At 38.3% G+C, this 21586-nt stretch overlaps 1 protein-coding gene across 4 annotated transcripts in view; it reads left to right on the top strand.

Moving 5' to 3' along the window:
* PARD3B (par-3 family cell polarity regulator beta) overlaps positions 1-21586 on the top strand; it is a 1041870-nt gene that overhangs the window by 572767 nt on the left and 447517 nt on the right. For all 4 annotated transcript variants that reach the window (XR_011074130.1, XM_068544614.1, XM_068544613.1 and 1 more), the window contains 2 exons: positions 7101-7286; positions 20112-20282. Coding sequence is in view for 3 of the 4 variants with exons in the window: in XM_068544614.1 (XP_068400715.1) it covers positions 7101-7286; positions 20112-20282 (357 nt within the window). In the remaining variant the exon portion in view is untranslated. The remainder of the gene's footprint in view (positions 1-7100; positions 7287-20111; positions 20283-21586) is intronic.

Here is a 21586-nt window from a genome sequence, read left to right as displayed (position 1 = left end):
TAAAATGTTAATTTATATTACATTTCATGACACAAAATATTATTTTCACTTCTTTCATCTATATCTGAAAAGGAAAAAAAAAATTTCCAGTGTCCTTAAACTGTTGAATTTGCTGATCTTTCAAGTATATATACTGTAAGTAGGAGGGGAAAAAGGTTGCTATAGGAATCTTAACTCTGACTGACTTTACTTTTGCTAGTTTTAATCTCTGACTTAGTATTATATTATGATACTTTTATATTGAACAGGCAGTAAAGAATGGCCATTTTTTGACATTTGTTTTCTGGTATTAGATTAATCCTTTACATAAAGGAAATTGGTTTTTGATAAGTTCAGTCAGAGACCAGCTCTTGCTTTCAATAGTTCCCCTTTCTGCCCCCTTTCTGGGGAATGGATTTCAAAACACATGAAAAAGTGTCTCAGTTACAAATATTTTATAGTATTTTCTTCTTTCAGGTATTTGATTTAAAATTACTTTAAAATGAATGAATGTATACTTTAAAACATCACATAACAACATATATTTAAAATATTGATTACTGAGCTAACTATAACAATATCATTCAAAAATCGTTCCTTCATTGAAAGTAAATAGCAGTGTTGTTTACATATAGCTCTATGAAGCTTTTGCCCTACTTACTGCAACATTAACTTACATTTTCCTTTTCTGTGTGATAGTATATAATATTGAGTTTCGGTTTAATTTGCAACCACCTATAGTATAATTCAGAATTTTTAAAATTATCTGTACTCTGATTTCTGATTCTTTTTTGGTGATTTGTCTACATAGTTCAGAGGGCAAAAGACTTTAAAAGATAATCTGCCTACTTGTAAATCACCAATAATTCTTCTGGTTTAGCAGCAGCGGTGGGAAAGTCCTTCCTATTTACTACAATGGTTGTCTTTAGATCACACATACCTTTGCATGTGCTAGCTCATCTCTCGTCGTCGTCTTTTCTTTTTAAATTATTTATTTATTTTTATTTATTTATTTATGTCTGTGCTGGGTCTTCGTTTCTGTGCGAGGGTTTTCTCTAGTTGCGGCAAGTGGGGGCCACTCTTCATCGCGGTGTGCGGGCCTCTCACTATCACGGCCTCTCTTGTTGCGGAGCACAGGCTCCAGACGCACAGGCTCCAGACGCGCAGGCTCAGTAATTGTGGCTCACGGGCCTAGTTGCTCTGCGGCACGTGGGACCTTCCCAGACCAGGGCTCGAACCCGCGTCCCTTGCATTGGCAGGCAGATGCTCAACCACTGCGCCACCAGGGAAGCCCCGTCGTCTTTTCTTGACTCTCTCTTAAAAGTACAATCTAAAATAAAATGCTTCCCAGCTGTTGAAATGAGTCTCTGATCTCCACTCTAGGGCAATATTCACATTTTAAATTCTATGTAATCCAATTGGCCAAAAACCTTTCATGCTAATAATAGCTACCCATGCTTTTTCAGAAGATTAAAATTTTTCAGAAAATTAAGTGTCTTGAAGGTGTCTTATCCTTTCATTGTTGTGAAAATTTATTTAGCTGTAACAAAAGTTTCAGCACCTTAAATTCTTGAGAATTTATTTAGGCAAATTCAGCAGTGGTTAAGCTAATTATAAAATATCTATCCTGGCAGAATTGCCAGGTCTGGCTTTTGCTTTATACTAAAAAAAAAAAAAAAAAAAAAGCTTTTTTTTTTTTGCCTTAAAGCCCCTTTGTGTGAGTTTTGTAACTGACAAAATGATTGCATGTAAAACATAACTTCTGCATAAAGTAAGCTGCTCCCAACACAAACTAATTACACATTTGGGAGGCGGGGCAAAGACATCCAGAACTTGCTGGTGCTGAGCCAAGAGCACAGCATTTAATGAAATGAGGGCCATAAAAGGTTCAGCATGGATGCTTTCAGGTCTGACCTGGGCTTCTGGGAAATTGAACATTGGCCCTGTGGACTGGTGGATTCCCCCAGGCTTTGAAAGACTGGGTTATTACCACTTGTGTGCGTGAATCAAGACTGCTTTGCAATACAGGAACATTTGTGATTCCAGAGATAGCCTCCTTTGGAACACTCTTAAGCTAATAATACGGATTCCTCCTTAGTCATCCATCTTCCTGCCTCTGTTTCCTCCTCTCACACCAAATAATTACTTGTGATATTTGTTTGATAAAAATGGTTGTATATGTCAAGCTCCTACTATGTAGATTCCTCTGTTTCCTCTTTCCTGTAGTTAACCTCTATTCCTTCCTGTCAGATAATACTGTGAGTGAAACAGAAAGGCCCTGCCATGTTGTTCAACAACCTTTTTACCAATTATGTTCTGTGTAGACTGGCCATTTCACTTGCAGTGTTGATACATAGTAGATGCTTGATAAAAATTTGTTGAATGACTGGTTTGTTTGCAAAAATTTGTTGATTGACTCTTTTCACTCAGGCCAGAATGGGCCAGTCTCATATCCGAATTCCAACTGTGAGAGATTATTCATTATGCTTAGAAAGTGAAATAGTATTTCAGGGAACAAAATGAGAGAATGGAGAAATAGAAAAAGAAATAACTGAATGAGAAGGAGAAGCGGAGAGATATATAATTAGGATGATAACAGAACAACATCTGTAGGAACTTGAAGGAAGTTTGTGTAAATGAGAATAAAGGGTTAGTTAAGGGCTAGGGGATAGGTAGGATAAAGCATTAAAATGGCTTATGAAAATTAGGAAAGAAAAGGCAATTAACATGTTACTCACCATTTGGTTTTGCATTCCATTTCTTTTTTTTTATTTAATAAAAACAACGCCTTTATATATCATTGCAGTGTTTTCCAAATTGAAAACTGTGATTCATTATTGGATTATGAAATTAATGTAGTGGGTCGTGACAAATTTTAAAAAATAATGAAATAGAATAGAAAACATTAGAATGTGTTGCCCTCTCAGTAAGTATTGTCTCATGAAACTTTTATTTATATCTGTGTATGTGCACACATATGTATATGCATGGTTGCATAGACAGGAAGACAGGTAGATAAATAATGTGGCTTTGGGTACTTGATCACAGGGCTCCCCAAACTTGATGAAATGTACCATGAATATTGTTGTTTGCAATGTTCACTTATGATTTGAGGTACATGATGCAATTTTAAATCATGAACAGTCCAACGTCTGTCACAGATTGGTAGCTATGACACATCTTGGTGCCTTCATTGAGAATACGATGCTGAAGCTGAGCTGGCTTATCATCTCTCCTAGGAGTAGGAAGTGTGGTATGAAAATGGAAATTAGACAAGGTTACTTTTAAGGTTTCTTATAACTGTGATACTGTACGCTCTTTATAATTATTTTTAATGTAAAAACTAATTTGTATAAACATTTAAAGTAATGAAATCCAGAATAGCAGGAACCTAGGGCCTATCCAGGGCCTATTTTTGAGTCTCGCACTGTTTTAAGCATCAGTGATACACTGATGGAAAAAAAAAGCAGAGCAATATAAAAGTTCCTGCATTCAAAAGACACTATTAAAAAAAAGTAAGCAAGCAAGTATATAGTATGTGGTAAATGCTACGGAGAAAAAGCAAATCGGGATAATGGACATGGGTAGGGTAGTGTTGGGAGAACCTTAAAACAATTTTAAACTGAATGATCAGGGAAGACCTCTCTGATAAATTGACATTTGAACACGGAATTGAAGGCAATAAGGGAAGAAGGTCTGCAGGAATGTAAGGGAGGAATATTCAAAGCAGAGGGAGGAGGTGACGCAAAGGATTGGGGGCAGAAGTTAGATGAGGTAGCTTAGAAAGTGAGGATGGGAGACAAGAGAAAAGGTCAGATGATTGATTCTTAGGACACTAGTATTTAGGGATTGGTGAGATTAGGAAGAGTCTGCAAAAGAGATTGGAAAAGGAGTAGACAGTGAAGTAGGAGATGAACGCTGAAAAGTGGTGTCCTGGAACCAAGAGAAGAAAAGTGTTTCAGGAAGTAGGGCTTGATAATTTGGGTCTCATGCCACTGTAGACCAAGTAAGATGAAAGCCGAGGATTGACCATCGAATTTACCAACATGAAGGTCATTGGTGACTCTAAGAGGAGTTAGTATACACACACGTACACCTATATTTATAGAACATATATACATATTATGTATTGTGTATAGTGTTAAAAAATATGTATAGTATAAATACTACTGTAGGATGTATAAATATTATATCTAGTATTGATGATATTAGACATATCTGTATATCTATGTGCGTGTGTGTGTAAATGCGTACATGTGTGTCATTATAGAGATGTGTTTACTATCTCTCTACTTGTCAGTGCAATAATATAGCAAATGGTTCTTATATCTTCGTAAATTCCTTTTAAAAACATTTATTGTTGGGCTTCCCTGGTGGCGCAATGGTTGAGAGTCTGCCTGCCAATGCAGGGGACGTGGTTTCGAGCCCTGGTCTGGGAAGATCCCACATGCCGCAGAGCGGCTGGGCCCGTGAGCCACAATTACTGAGCCTGCGCGTCTGGAGCCTGTGCTGCGCAACAAAAGAGGCCGCGGCGGTGAGAGGCCCGCGCACCGCGATGAAGAGTGGACCCCGCTTGCCACAACTAGAGAAAGCCCTCGCACAGAAATGAAGACCCAACACAGCCATAAATAAATAAATAAATAAATAAAAATTAAAAAACAAAAAAACAAAAAAAAACATTTATTGTTTTATAATTGAGAAGTGTTGGAAAACAAATTATAAAGAAGAAAATAACAGTCCATATTGCAGTGGCAGTAGATACCAAGTTTTTTCCTATGCAGATAGATGGGACGGGGGTGGAAGGCAGGCAGGTAATAGGCAGATGAGTAGGTGTCTGAATATGAGTATAGAGTATATGTTACATACTGAAATGTACTGTATACATAAGCTTTTATGCCTAATACTGTCATATTCTCACATGATTAAAAGTCTGTTTCACCACTGTTTTATATAATTCTGATTCTTAATAAAGAAGTACAAAAACAGCATATATATAATATATGTATAGATATATATGCATAACTAACTTAGCAAACACCACTTGGTAGACTGCATCTTTCTTCTGTGTTCTAATATAAGTAAAAAGCAGCATTATATATATATATGTATATATATATACATACATATACACACACACACCAATAATTCAGTATTTTTCACTTTTCATACTCTGTTCATCCCACAAAGTTTGCATTTCTGCCTCTGAAAAATTAGCTGCCATATAACCAGAGACATAGCTAATACAATACATAGCAGACTTCCTTAGGAGTTCATTCTGACCATCTCAGTGGTCTGTCATGAGCCTCTGAGCATGAGACCCAGTTGATTGCAGGGACTTTTACTGCCACCCCTTCCTGGTACTTAGGAACATATCATCAGGCAGCACTCACTGTGGTCCCCATTGCCTCTCTAGACCCTGGTTGCCTTGAACTTGACTGCATTTGACAATTGTTGGTTCAGGGTAGTGGTGTTCACCTAAAGGTGATTTTGACCCCTGGGGACACTTGGCAATGTCTAGAGGCAGTTTTGGTTGTCACAACTGGGAAAGGAGATACTACTGGCATCTAGTGGGTAGTAGCCAGGGATTCTGCTAAATATCTTTCAATGCATAGGACAGCCCCCATGAGGAATTATCAGGCCCCAAATGTCACCTGTGCTGAGGTTAAAGAAAGCCTGAGCTGCTTTGTACCAAATAATGGGATTTGTTTCTTAGGTAGAAATATAATGAGTTAGTTAAAAGTGCTAACCTGTAATAGATTTATTAAATTAAGCAATAAAGTTTAATTTCTTTGAAACTACCCCTTGTCAAAATCTTTACAGCTAACTTCATTTACAGTGAAATTAAATGAAGGAACTATTCCTCTAAGGCTAGACATGGGCTTTCTCTGCTTTGGGAGGAGTCGAAGATGCCATGTCAGTGGATGTAGCTATGATCAGACCTCTTAATCCCGTTTTAATTGTGGGTTCTTTGCTACTTCTGATTTTATAGTTGTTATTTTGTGACTGACATTCAGACATTCACGATAATTTTGAAAATACATAATTTTACATAAGTGTCCCTCAAAGTGACCTTAAGATGAGAGTCTCTAGACATAATTATAGAGCAGAAGGAACTACCGACCTGGAATGAGTTGGTGGTTTCCAGGGCTATCTCACTTTCAAATTTTTCAGTTAAACACCGGGGCAGAGTTTCACATTTCTGCAAGCTCGGGAGGGATGCAGGAGGGGCACCTATACACTTTATCAGCACTTTTCTATCCCCACTTCTGTATATTTGAAAACACTAGGGACCAGACATGATTAACTGCATGCTTCTCCCTGGAGCCCTGAACCCTAATTATGCCTTTTGCTACCATACTCTGTTATTTTTTTAGAACAGCTAGGCTTATGGCTAAGTGTCATTTGTCAAAGATGACATGAATATTTGTTGTGCATTATCATTTTTGTTTAGGTTCAAAAACCAATTGACAGTGAGTTATACTATCCAAAGGAGCAAGCTTAAGGCATGAGTTTTGACAAAGTGAAGTTTAATTCAGCGATACCTGTTAAAAAATCACATCTCTAACTTTAAAGTGAACAGTTTATTTTTTCAGCGTTCGGTATCCTATTGACAGTCTTTATCAATAGCCTTGCTTCCACGGTAAATGATATGTTTTAAATTATAGAAGCCAAATATTCCCCCAAATTTTAGAACGTTTCTACACTGAGCTCTTGTTTCTTCATCTGTAAAATGAAGGTGTTGAGATCACATTACCTCTAAGGTCTTTTCGGGTACCTAAGATTCCCTAAGTAACATCCAGTCTCTTTAATTATTGAGAATATCCTGCTGCATTTTCAAATACTTTTCGAATGTTTCATATGGTAGGAGAGCCTTGCCAAAGAATCCTCCCTGTTGACCATCACCAAATATTATTCCCAGGGACCTCTCCCTTCCACTCCATCAATGTGATGGTGGCCCCTGCAGAGAGGGAAGACCAGCCTTTGCCCACCCGGAGCAGAATTACAGCTATTAGAGGTCCAGTCATCCCATGTTGCTGGTTGCATCTGTGTTTGGCCATCTGAGTGTATAAATATTCATCTGCTTTCTCCTCCTTTACTCCTTTCATGTGCACTTCCAACAGAAAGGAGAACGTGACTGCTATGCACTCTCCCTGGAAACAACTGAGCAACTCACCTTCGAGATCCCCCTGAATGATTCTGGTTCTGCTGGTCTTGGGGTTAGCTTGAAGGGGAACAAATCTCGAGAAACTGGAACAGACTTGGGGATTTTTATCAAATCCATCATCCACGGAGGCGCTGCTTTTAAGGTACGTAGGGGTGATGTTTGCACATCAATGAGAAGATATTTAGAGATGTCGTCGTTGTGCTTGGGGACTGGATGGAGAAAGTGTCTGAAGGCTTGAGACCACTGAGGCTTTCCTGCCAGATGCAGGAAATGTATGTGTGAACAGATCTGGGTGACAGTTTGTTTTCATACTTTAAGTGGTCATGTCCTATTGATAGTTCTTAAAACTCACCATGATTAATATTCTCTTTTACATTATTTTTTATTACTGTTAGGATTCTTCTGAGTTTGTAACCTAACAAGGTTGAACCTAAAAATACGCAATCAGAAAAGCAAAACTAAAAACAAGTCAACATCCAAGCAACAAATAAGAAACTATACTTATTGTGCTTGCAAGAATGAAAGTTCAGTGGAGTTGGAGAGACTGTAGGTCAAATTAAAAGTCATTTATCACAGTTTATACACTGGAAAATCCATGATGCTGGGAATGCATATTTGCCTTTGAACTTAGAGAAGCTTATAAATTTCCAGATAAAAAGAGAAGAACATGATTCTGCTCTTTCATACAGGGGCAGGCAACATGATCATAGCTGTTACCATAATATGATGGTTAACTAGATTTGCCTAAGTTCACATGCAACTCTACCACCATGTGCTCCAAGTAGCGCACCATTAATAATAATACCTAATGTATAGGGTTCTAAGGATTGAATAAAGTAATGTACACAATGTGATTAAAGCAGTGAAGTGATTACAGAGAGGGGGGAAAATACGTTTGTGCTTATCGTCAGCTGTCCTCACCATCATCATTGTCTCATGCCATGCAGTGAGGCTTCCTGAGCTCGAATCCTACCTTCACTACTCTCACCGTGGGTGAATGTAGGCAACTTAACTTGTCCTCAGTGTGCTTGAGTTTCCTCATGTGTAAAATTAGTAAAATTAGTAGTGCCTGCCTCCTGGTGCTCTTGTGAGGACAAAAAAAGACAATAGATATAAAATGCCTAGCACCGCACCTATGATAAACGTTGAATAAATGTTAGCCATTTTAAAATCATTTTGATATTAATAATGTGTGCCTTCTCCCACTCAAAAGCCACGAAGGCATAGTTAGAGTTTACTGGAGGCCCCCCCTGGTCCTAGGATCCTGGCTTTATTGAAGCATTTGTCTCCTCACACTTAAATCATTCCACTTTTGCTTCAGACCTAGACTCTGAGCTAATATCTTCTTCTTTGGGAAAGAAGAAATGCGTTGGGGATAGATAACTCTTTAATGTAATGCACTCCTTGGATCAGTTAGCTTCTGTTGCATAATAAGTAATGACAACATTTCAGTAACATACATCTGTAAGCCTTTACTTCCCTCATGGCCCTGCAGGGCAACTAGAAGGGCTTTGATTCAGGCTGGTATGTCTCTATCGCACTGTAGATCTACAGGTCTGAGCGTGCTTCACATATTTTAACTACACCTTGGACTACCAGGCTAGCTGATGTCAGAGAATCATGAAGCCTCTTTAGTTCTGGGTTCCAAACTGGCATGCTGTCACTCCTCACACATACCAGTGGCCAAAGCAAGTCATATGACTGAATCCAAGGTCAATGTAAGGAATAGGGAAACAGTCCACCCATGATGAGTCTATGACAAAGATTTGGGTACAAAGAAGGGTGGAGAATTGGGGCCAGTCATCCAATCTATCAAACTCTCCAATCAGGCTCAGAAATGCAGAACCAGGAGCAGATGGGAAATGATAGTAATAATAGCAACAACAACATCAGTTAACATTCATTCTGTTTTGTGCTTAATATATGCTGGGCTGTATAATAAGTATTTTAGGTGGATTCTCTAATTTTATTCTTCACATTCACACTGCATTATAATCATGCCATCTCATTGAGGAAAATTGCAGATTCCAATGATTAGTGCCTCTCCTATGGTCACAAAGCCAGGAATTGCTTAAACTAAGATTTGAACCCGGGCAGTCTGACTTTGGAGCCTGTGCTATGCTGTCCTGTGACGAAAGCTCTTTCATCTCATCTGTTCATATTTCCAGAGATCAGGGGCTGTTGTCCTGGAGTTGTCTTATATCATGCTTATCATCCTGAGCCAAGCCATCTAAACAAGTGCTATGTTTAAGGATGAGTCTTGGTCATGTTTGTGGATACCAACTTGACATTATTCTTCTTACTCCTAATGACAGCTCTATTTACAGAATTTATTCCAAGTAAAATTGAAACTGAAATGAATTTTTGGAAATTAAAAGCAAACATCTTAGCTTTTTTATGGGCAATAACTTAAGCTCAAGCGATATTGGAGAGCAGGTTTAATACGTATATCCATGTTTGTGTAAGTAAGCATCTCCTTACCTAAGCAGTTTCTAACAGTCCTGTTTCTTGCAGAAAGATTTCACTTTCCATTTATGTAAATTTCTTTCCTGACACTGTCTGCTGAGTCAGACAATCGCACCATTAAAAACTACTGGACAGCATATTTATAGCTGATCTTAAATAGTAAGAGGCATCAATCATGAATTTAGCCTTATTGTGAATGTTTAGTATCCATTTTTCTTGTTTACTTTCTGCAGTGTAGAGGGTAGAGACCTAAGCTTTGCTCGCAAGAAATCTGATTAACCAGGAGAAAGAAAAGTATTTTTCTCTTCTCCTTCTGCTGTTCCAATAATCCACTGTTACTCCTCAGAAAATTGCCACCTGTTCTGTGATGGAGGATTAGGTTTTACAAAAATTGTTTTGAGACTTTGTTCCTGTCCTTGTTCAGAAGATACAAATGTAACAGACTGCACTGTCCCTGGGGCAGAGGGGAGATAAGCATGGGGAACATCCACTTTAGCATCTGGCCCGAGGTTTTTACCTGAAATCAACAAAATAATCTTCCTGCCAGGGCACACTCTTTTTCTCCTGGCTCTTCCTACCACTAATTGGTTCTCAAGGTGTTTTCCCCTTTAGGGAAGGTGGATTTTTGGAAACTAAACTACTTTGAAAAGTATGACCAAATTCTTCCTGTGGCTTCTGTGTGCTCTGTTCTCCTGGGAACTTCCACTGGTGTAAACAAAGACAGGCTACTTCTTGCCAGATGTAAAACCCCGGGATGACTGTGACTATAATTAAGGGCCTCCTTCCCCCACCCCCGGCCTTACCTCTCTGGCTGCTGCTTTCTATCATTCCATCTCTTATTTGAGTCATTTCTAATAAAGATATAAATCTCTATTTGAAAATAAGAGCATCTAGCTACCCTAGAATTCCCTCTTGGAAGTGAATCCCTCACCCACTCTAAGGGCAAAGTGACAGTATTTTTACTCTATTCAGAATTATTCAAATGCTTAATCTCATCCTAATATTTAAATTCCAGTCTGCACGTCAAGAAGTAAAGCCCAGACACCCTTCCCTGCTACTGGCAGGTCACAGCAATTGCCATTTCAGGCTGCTGTAGCCTATGGAGTCCTTTGTAGACCCCTCTGAAGCATCCCTTTGAGCTATGCTTTTCAGTGTACAGCCAAAGTGACCACTGAGCATAACAGCCAAATGTGGATTAGAGTATTGATGCTGATTTGCTTAAACAATAACATGCCTTAAATGTTCATGGTTCCATTTTAGTTTCTTGTCATTCTTCCTGGGCATTTGCCCCTGAATGTGTAGTGTAATTGCTTCCAGAACCAAATTATACTAGATGCAACTATACATGTTAGCTTTCTCATGAACTGAGAACTATGAGTGGAATGAAATTAGGATTTCATGAGGATGCTTTTCTAAAATTTCATTTTTTGTAATTGGAATTTAAAGTGAATATGTTGTTGTTGTTACTGATAAATGAAATGGAATATTGTCTTTGTGCAGTTAGAAAAATAGTAACTTGAGAAAAATATTCTCCTTTCCCAAAATCTACATAAAAATGAGCTTTTTCTTTTTCCAAGGAAGCACACATAAAGTCTAGACGATCAGTTTGAAGACCTCACATAATTTCATCCTCATGTGCTAAACATTTTGAATTCTGGGATCAATGGCTTTCTCTTCCTTTGCTTTTGACATACTCTATTAACTGAATGTTTTTTAGAGAAAATGCATTTTTATGTCTATTGACAATACTAACTTAAACTGCTTATTTTTCTTCTTTTTCTACCTTAAAAATGAATTACTTTTAGAAAATATATAACTAGAATGGTGATATTTTTTTAAAATTAAGGTAGAATACTAACACCCTTTATAGTAAGAATAAAAATTCCATGGAGCCTGTTGTACTAATTCTGAATGATGTTTTTTAATTTGAATATACTTACTTTGGAAGTGTAATGTGTTCTATTGAAACCTTGAAACAATAATGTAAAAATTAAAATTTAAAGGCAGTTTTTGCTATGGGAAAAAATGTCATATGTCAGGTAGATTATTTAAGGGCTCTTAAATAGAGAGAATGAATTTAAGAATACCTTTTATTCTCTAGAAAATTAATTAGCTAGGTCTGTACTTAATAAATACTACTTGATGATGATGAAATTAAATGAAAGAAAAATGCCTGACATAGCTAATTGCAAATGCATGCACTCAGAATATAAAATAGACGTAATTTAAGTAATTTGATTCTTGTGTGCTTAGGAAATTTGGAATACAACCTCTGGGAGATGCAGAATTGCATGATCTATGCCATTTAGTAATAAGTTAAAAAAAATTAAATGGTACAAGCAATCCCCCTATTTTAAAATGACTAAAAGTATGAATTTTTGGAGAGAATATGCACAGTCCTAGAATTTCCGGGAACACGGTGCTTGATGCTGAATTTCCATGTCTCTTCATAGTATGGAACATTTAACAGCCTCCAAGCTTAACTTAACAGGAGTTCAGTAGTTCCTAGCGGGAGTAATTTCCACCTCCATTTCTACTGGTATCTGTAAATCACGTGGTGGATCTATAATTAATGAATTCAAAGGAAGCTAAAAAGGACAGCATTTTAAGGAACACAAATGTTAAATGATTTCTTCAACTATCCATTTTTCTTAAAATTGATAGTGTTTTCTACTGGTGGAGAGCTATAAAGATCATTACCTATAGTCATGTCTTCCAGGTTTTTACCTCTTACAAAAGGACCATAAGTCTGGGTGTGTAAACAGCTTTATTGCAAATCCTCAACTGTTAGAATCCAAACTCTAACATTTCATCCTAACCACAAAAATGTGACGTTTTATGAACAACTAAAAGCAGGAACTCTGCCTGGAAAAATTCACCATCACTATATACCCAATAATAATTTTGCCTTAAAAAAAAAAATCACTAACTTAAACATGAAAAAAAGAGTTATCAACTATGTTATGCCAAATATTTTAAACCAATTTCCTTTTCAGAAAAAAACCAAAAATGTTAGTATATGTTAATTAATATAATCAGGCTTATCATTTATGGGTTTTCTGCAATAAATTTTAAAGTGATATAAGAGAACATTACTTTTAAAATCCCATAATACCAGCATCAATCATTGCTTTTCTTGCCAATTTTTAGCACTTTCATATTTTTATCTTATATATGGAAATGCAAGTAAGAAATAAATTTATATCATGCTGGATAAAATTTTAGAACTCTGTGTCATTTTGATGTGTACTTTGAACTCCATGACTGCCTCAGGAGGCTTGAAAAAATATAAGACTTGGTAGACCTAATCAAAAACTAAATTGTTATCTACAAAAGCTGATATAACATGATCATGATACTTTGAAAATAGTACCTCTTACCTGACAAGCTATATTCACCTGCATTGTGGGTATTTATAGGAGATACTGAGTTCATAACATGGTCAGAGCTTTGGTCTAGGCATTCTGCCCTGGGTCCGTCTTTTTAGAGACCAGACTTTTAGCAATCTTAGCACAAACAAGAGCACAGTTTTGTTTGTTTGTTTGTTTGTTTTTAAAGTGAATAAATAAGATCCTTTCATTAAATTGAAAAGGCCTCTGAGATTCTAATCTAGTTAGGCATTCATGCAGGATCTTCTTGATTCATATAACACATACACCTTAATAAGCTTTTTGTTATCCAGTTTTCTAAGCCAGAGTAAACTAAAAGCAGAAAATCAGGAAGAAGATAAGAAGGGATGGAGAGAAAACTGAAAGGACAGGAAATAGAAAAAGTGTAAAACAAGCACAGAGTGCTATTGCTGCAAAGCAGGCCAAAGAATATTTGTGATGACTCTAAGTCAGTGCTTCTGAAACTTCTTGATGAGGAAATTGTACAATTCACTAATGACGATAGTGAAGGCTGTAAGTTGCAGTATGTTTATTTATGTCCCATATGTTTCCAGAAGATCTTTTAAAAGGAAAGAATTATAATCCATTATATCAGAATGGTTTGGATTATGTATATTTTGATGCTCTAAAAAGTACTCTTCAGTTATCTTTAGTTAAAGTTTCATATACCACAGATGCTGAATAAATGGTGCATTGCTGGGACTTCACTGATGTGCTACATAAAATGGAGTGAGGCTCTTAATAACTGAATTAGATACATTTAAAATTTTACAATAGCTGAACAAGGGGATATTGAGCTAGTACACAGAAAGTAATCAAGCTTCACTTTTAGAATTATAAAGTTTCTCTGAGCATGTGCCAGCATCTCCAAGCCAGCCTGGGATCAGGAATCTCTCACAGTTACAGTTTGTAAGTTACAGAATTTGTCCAGTGTAGATGAAACTTACACCAGTTCCAAAGCACCTGAATGAAAGATGTTTCAAGTGATTCAATTTAGCAAGCACTTGCTGAACGTCTACAGCTACAGCAAGTTATACAATATACAATACACTGGAGACAGAAAATTTAAAAAGACTCATTCCATACTACAGGAAGCTGGTAGCATAATAAATACAAAAAACGATTTGAATATGATAAGAACTATGGTAGACAAATATAAAAGTATCATGGGTATCGAAATGGAGCAATTAATTCTGCCTGTGAAGAAAACTGAATGGAAGGCAGTTGCTGAGCCTTGTTTTGAAGGATAGATATTCAACAGGTGAGCAGGAACGCAAAGGGCATTTTGGTGAGAAGGAAGAGTGTGGGCCACGTCACCGCGGTGTGTACATCAGAGTGCAATTTATTGTGTCTGGAAAATAGAGCTCTTATTTGTGAAGAATGGTGCCATTCATATTGGTTGAAATTGTGTTAGGACAGAGGTAGTAAAACATTGCCTAATGTGGGCAGATGCCCTTCAAGACAAGAACTTACATGCTTCTAGTCTTACCAACTTTCTTTATTCCTTTCTTTGTTTTAAAAACTATACTTTAAAGTCTTGATTTATTCTTTTGACTTTCATTGCTATTGTTTGAAAATGAAGCTAAATGATTTCAATCTGGAATGCAAGGCTCTTTCTGGGTTGGATTTTTTTTTTCCCAAAAATACAGTAAGCAGATGTTGTCATGGAGTGATTTTAGGACCTTGAGAAATATTTGTTCGGGAAAATCCTTTCTTTCAGTCAGGTGCCATACTGCCTGGAGTTCCACCCCACTCCAAGGAAATGCTGCCTGAAGTCTGAAGTCAGGGTTTAGAATTTGGGTGCTGATGTCCCCGAAGGCTTCACCAAGGGCCCCATTAGAAACAGGCAGAGGCAGGAACCAACATCTGGTCATGATTAATCCTCTCAACACCCTGGCCAAATATGGACTGGCCTTGGGCCCCAGCCAGCTACCCGTGGGTTAGCCAGCCCACTCCCTCACGCTTGACTCATGTTTTGCAGAGGCTCGTTCTTTGCCATGGCTTTCTTCTCTTCCCTCTGTGTTCATTAGAACTTTAGAGGTAAAGGGACCTACAAAAAATTGGCCAAAAGAGGTGGATTAAGCCTTGCACTGTCACCAGTAATCGTGACAGAGGCACAGCAGGGGCTGAACCGTGAGGTCACTGGACCCCCGGAAATCATGGATATGCTTCAGTGGGCACATGAAGCATCCTATAAGGTACATGACTGCTCCCCATTACAAAGAATTACCTGGCCCAGATGTGCAGCTGTGGAGAAACTATCATGTAAATATTTATTTGTAAGAGGTGAGAATCTGTAGCTTTTATTAGATTTTCAAAGGAGTCTAAGAAGAACCCATAGAGGTCAAGAATCACTAGCAAAGTGGTTGAAAACATGGCCTTCAGAGTGACCCAGACCTACTTCAAATTTGCTTTTAGACATGTGACTTGTAACAGTGCACTTAACTTGCTTGACCCTTGGTTTCTTCTTTTATAAAGGGGAGCGGTAGTCCCCAGTGTATAGCGTTGATGTAAGGATTAAATTGTCTAGTGCATAGAAAGGGTTTAGCACAATAACTGCGCAGAGGAGAAACTCATTAAATAATTATATTCATTGTAGCGCCTTTAATCATCTCTAGAACTCTGATTTTAGAAGCAACATAGCATGATGGGTACATATCTGACTCAGACAGGTAGACCTGGCTGTGACAGTATTCTTTGACAGTCACTTCATTTCTCTGAGCCTCCATTTTTACCTCTCTTAGTGGAGGGTGATGATTGTATCACAGGGAGGTGTTGAGAAATGAGAACATACGCAAAATATTTGCACAAGGACTGGCCTGTATTTGGTGTTCAGTAAACGGGGATATAACACTCAAAGATCTTGTCTCCTGGTCCATTCTTCCTCCTGCATTAGAACCAGGTTAGGGCTGATGAGACTTGAAGTCATCCCAGGACATGGAGAAGACCTAGATCTCATACCAGTTTTTATTCGTCCTAATGTGCCCTAATGTGGAGGAAGTTATTTTCTATCTTTAGTCTGTTCTCCTTCCTCTTTTTCTTGTTTTTCTTCCTCTTTGGGAACCTCCTTTACTCCGTCTTAGCGTGAGGTTGGATAGAGTTGGTTATGGGGGTTGCCAAAGGTAAGGAGTGTAGTTGTGGTCTTTTTGGTTAGGGGTCTGATGGCCATGAAGTGAGAAGGAAAGTGTCTTTTTTGGGGCTGCTGAAAGAGAATTCCATAAACTGGGTAGTTTTTTAACAGCAGAAATTTACCCCTCACAGTCCTTGAGTTTGAAGTCCAAGATCAAGGTGCTGCAGATTCAGTGCCTGGTGAGACGTGGTTGATAGACAGCTGTCTTCTTCTTGCTGTAACCCCATATGGCAGAGGGGACAAGAGATCTCTCTCAGGCCTCTTTTATAAGGGCACTAATTACCTTCCAAATACCCCGCCTCCTAATACCATCATGTTGGGGGTTAGGATTTCAACATATGAATTTGAGGAAAACGCAAACACTCAGTCCATAGCAGAAAGGGCATTTTCTTTTCATTCAACAAATGCAAGAATGATCCAGATTACGATGAAATAAATATCCTAGAATTCCTGGGTAACATCCTGGATAGTTGAATTCACTCATGTAAAATCAGTTGAGGAGAGTTACCATTCTCATGCCTAAGTATTTACTTGAACATAGTATTCACAGAAAAAAATAAAACCATAAAAAACGACTTTTCTTGGTAAAAAATCATTCCAAAGCAGAATAGACATGCACAATTTTGAGGAATCTTTGATGAGTTTTGAGTAATGACCTCTTCTTTGAATCAACTTGATTTTAAATCAAGACTAGACCTGGATACACATGTATGTATATATAGCTAGATAGGTAAACAGTCCCTGCCCTACTCCCTTTGCCCCTGCCACTTCCAGCTTGCTTTCTTGCTCTGCCATCCCCCAGCCCAGTCTCCTGTCTCCCCATCTTCTATCGTCTGACTCTGGCTTCCATGTAAGGTTCTCTTCCAGGAGACATCTGGTGGATTTGAAAGTCTTTTTCCTTGAAGCAAGATCCCTTTAGGGACTTGTCATTGTCATCTTCATAGAACACAGAATGGGTAGTGAATAGGGAGTGCCGAGAGGTCAGAACTTGGGCTATTCTGATCCAGCTCTGATCTTAACTAGCTGATCAAGTTCTTCCACATAGATTGTGGAAGTGCCTTCTCTTAAGAAGAGGAGTTCAATAAATGGTTTCTCATCCTCTTTGGGCGTCACATTATTTATAAACGGAAGAGGTCGGACAAGATGATCTCTAAGGACCCTTCCAGCTCTGAATTCTGTGATTATATTCTACATGTTAGGACAATGTGGTACTTACTGGCATCACCAGTAATGAAATTACCCATCCTTTATCTTATAAAGGAAAAGCAAAAACCAATAGCAACAGACCAGCCAAGCCTAAAAAGGAGAGTATGTGGATTTTTATCACACCAGCAAGTCTCCAGTGATGCTTGTGATGAATGTGAATGTCTTCATAAAAAAAAAAAAAAAAAAAAAAATCCCAGCTGCCCTGGGGTGACCTGACCTGCCTTTTTGTTTTGGACGTGGATACACAAACATGTTCTACTTTAATGTAGTTCCGCATGCTTGAGACTCGGAATGTAGCTGAAAATAAAAGTCTGTGCTTAATACTTGCTGGTAAGAGATTATCTTACAGAAAATGTTTTTCTTCCATCTCCTTATCTCTTCTTTACCTCTTCACTCAGACCTTGCCCCATACTTCACAGAGAAAGTTCACGGGAGGTTACCAGGTGGATCTCACTCTGATTTCATTCCCTCAATTCTAGAGTACCCATTAAGTTTCAATCTTTATCTTTCTTCTTCCTGTCATAGCGGATGAGATGTCCTGCCAAGACGAAGCGTCTACAGATCCAGCACTCGACCTCATTTCCTGTTAACAGGGCTGGGATCCTGATCCAACTCTTCTGCTTCCTCCTCGGCTTTAAAAACCACACATCTGTTTCCAGTCCTCCTAAAAAAAAACTTTTTAGTGACCCTCCCAAACTGCCCGCAAAAGATTCAGCCCAGTAGTCCTCCTTCCATTAAATGCCATAATAGAACAGAATAATTTCTGGAGTAAAGTGTCTCACTTCACTTGCCACAGCCACTAAGGTGGTTTTTGTTTTACCCCATTTCATGTAGCCTTAATCTTATCCTTTATGTGCCTCACTCAACATGAGATAACAGAAATGAAGCGATTTCTTTCTCGTTTGGCCTTTCCTGTAAATCTCATTTCCAGATTTGCTCCAAATTAGAGGAAAGGTTAAGTGGAGTGGGAAAACAAGAGGAAGGCAGAGGACATTAGGCTCTGTTGAGGCAGTGCGCTCAGACGTTTTACAGCTCGATTTTACCCCTTTCTCGATCGATCCATCCCATGGCCTCGCCATCTCAACTTTTCTCATCGGGAGGGCGTGTGCGCCTTTGGGCGGCCTCCACGATCTATGGGCCAACACCCTCTGCAGCAGGAGGTGCGTGCAGTGCATCTCCACGAGGGCATTAGCACTCCAGAACAGCTCTCACCACTCTCCCCCTTTTCCCAGCTGTCAGCAGAGGAACTTCCTCTGACCATCTGCTGCCGCATTAGTCAAAGTTCATCAACTTGTCCACAGGATTTCTCTCCCAAAGCTGTACGGTTGCTTCTCTTGTTCACTGTATGTCTGGTTTTCTCATTTCTTAGGGAAGTTCTGTTTTGTTTTTCGTTTACATTTCATTCTGTTCATTTGAACATGGATCCCAGATACTTCTAACTGCAGAAACTTTAATAGTTCCCTCTGCCTGTTTTAGTGTGGCACAACTGTAGTCTAGAGACGAAGAACAAAGGGAGTCCTAGTAGAGAAACTGAAAAGAGCCAAGGTTCATGAAACCTGAACTTAAGTCAGTTTCTCTCTGCCTCTATTTTGTGACCTAGGGCAACTTACATCACTTTGCTGCCTCAGTTTCCTTATTTGTAAAATGTGAATAAAAGCATTAATCTACTCAACTTCTTGAGTTCTGTGAGAACTAGAGATAATTCGTGGAAAAGCTGTGATACAAGCCTACTGTCATTTCTGTTAAATTTATTAGCAGTGGCACTAGCATCACGACCTTCCTAAAATTGCATCTGTGCCTCACAGCAAGAACTTTCTACCCTGGTGTGTAGCAGGTATAACGCACATCCCTAATCAGACTGTCAATATTTAAGCATCTTTTCTCCTAGGCTGCCTGTTGGGGACATGTACTGTGATCCCCACCAGTTCTTTTGTAGGCAGAGCTGGCATCCCGGTTTGTTTAGCTGCTGCTATGGACTCCAGCTTGTGGGAGGCTTCTGGCTGAAGATGACTAGTGCCTAGAGGTGCTTTAGACTAGCATCTGGGCTGCCTATCCACCTGCCCAGGTTCCGAGCGCTCTGTGGCATGTGGTGTTCCTTCCTGAAGGTGCTGGGTGAAAGTGCTATCAGTCAGAGCCTCCTCACAAAAGGCTTGACAGTCCCCTTTGTCAAGCGTTTCTGCCGGAAGACATCATAGCAAATTGGTCCTGCGTTACACACCTCTGCGTTCTTTTGCAGACCAGCAACTTTTTAGTTGTGTTAGAGAAAATTACAGGAGAATTTTTTTTTTTTCTCAGCACTATCCAGTAGAGCTAGCAATGATATCTAGGAGACGCATTACCGCTCTCAAGCTCGCAGCGTTTAAGCATGATGTCTCTCTGTGCCTGAAAATGCAAGCTATATGACCACTTTCTTTTGCTTCCAAACCCCCTTTCCTTAAGTCAGCAATATGGTCCCTGCCAGAGCGAATGTCAGAATCAGGCTAGGCTAGCATACTTGCCAAAGATCTAGGTAAGAGACGTTATACAAATGTCTGAATTATTGCAGTTTGGAACTCTTAAGATTTCTAAAAATCACTTTCACCCAATTCATTATTGTTAGTGTTTGTGACTATTTGATAAACTCCAGAACCTTTTTCTGCCATGGAAAATAAATTATTTCTAATAGCTATTTTTTTTTTTCGTTTTTCATTTTAAACTTGAACTTTTCCCTGAAACAGTCTTATGTCATCACCATGCTTTTCTCTATCTAACACTGTTTTTCTTACCTCCACCCTAGGATGGTCGTCTGCAGGTGAATGACCAGCTGATTGCAGTTAACGGGGAATCTCTTCTGGGGAAGTCCAACCACGAAGCTATGGAAACACTTAGGCGATCAATGTCCATGGAAGGAAACATACGAGGGATGATCCAGTTGGTGATTCTGAGGAGGCCAGGGAGACCACTGGAGGTGATGCAGATTTTTACTTCCCTCTGCAAATTGCCCAGATGGCCACCAGAATATTCACACTTCCACCACTAGTATGGTAGCTAGGCTCATACTGATTCTGAAATTGGAAAAATATGCCCTAGAAGTGCTCTGATGGGTTTATGTGGCAAATTGGTGGCTGTATATTTTAGGTATAACTAGAAGGTGTAAAAATGTGCATCTAAATTGAGTAATTTATCTAGGGTAACAAGTCCATAATTTCCAGTTTTTCCCCCAGAAACTCCTAGAGCTCTGGACTTTATGAATAACGCTTTATTCATATTGTAAACATTAAAGCATAAAACATGCTTATATACTTTTTGGATGACATGCTAGCAGTGTCCATACCTTAGAAAGTTCTTAATCAGATGTATATAATGCTTACTGTGAAGATCATTATAATGCAATCAGCTCTCTACATTCTTCCCTGTAATGTGTGCCTGGGACTTAACTAATTTAAAATTTGATCTATTAAACAAGCTTCTTGCTTCATGTTCTTAAATAAATGTTTTTAATTAAAGAAGTATTTTTGAAATCTTTTATCATGATTTCTTTATGGATTTTTTTAACGTAAGCAATATTTTTACTTACACATGAAGTGTGAACATAAACTATTCTTGAATGCTAATATGCCTAAACATTTCAGTTACATACAATTATATTATTTATATAATTATGATACAATTATATATTATAGTGTACAACTATCATATTCATCATAAGGTATTCCTAAAACATTATTTTCACTTATATAGAGAGAATAATTATTAAATGCTCCTAAAAATTATTTTAAGAAAAGATAAGAAAAAAGTCGATAACAGTTAAGAGTTGAGAAAAACATCAGCAAATCACACATATATTCTCTAAGGACAAATAATGTTTTTGTGATACAGTAATACACAAAGTTAAAATAGAATCCTATTAAAACACTAATATAAAATATTAGTTTTAATAATAAGTTCAACTTAAACATTTTAAAATGAAAAGATTTTGAAATTAAGACTGGAAGGTAGTTGGGGATGATAGTGGTTAAAAGCTTGGGCTCTGGAGTTTTGGATAACGTGAGTTAAAATCCCACGTGGGTCATTTCCTGGCTATGTAAAGACATACATAGTTGAGGGCTCTGTACTTATAGATATCAATACTGTTGTCTGCCTTATCCCGTCATAGATCCTCATTTCCCAGCACCTAGTAGGAGACAGTTGTTATATATTGTTGAATGAATGGATAAAAGTTGCATCTGAGACCTACTTCATCTGAGAGGATAAGCTGAAGTAGTAAACTTA

This window comes from Eschrichtius robustus, chromosome 5, assembly GCF_028021215.1.
Source record: "Eschrichtius robustus isolate mEscRob2 chromosome 5, mEscRob2.pri, whole genome shotgun sequence".
In the NCBI taxonomy this organism is placed as follows: domain Eukaryota; kingdom Metazoa; phylum Chordata; class Mammalia; order Artiodactyla; family Eschrichtiidae; genus Eschrichtius; species Eschrichtius robustus.
The sequence above is the reverse complement of the archived record's forward strand: the minus strand, read 5'-3'. Positions and strand labels throughout refer to the sequence as shown.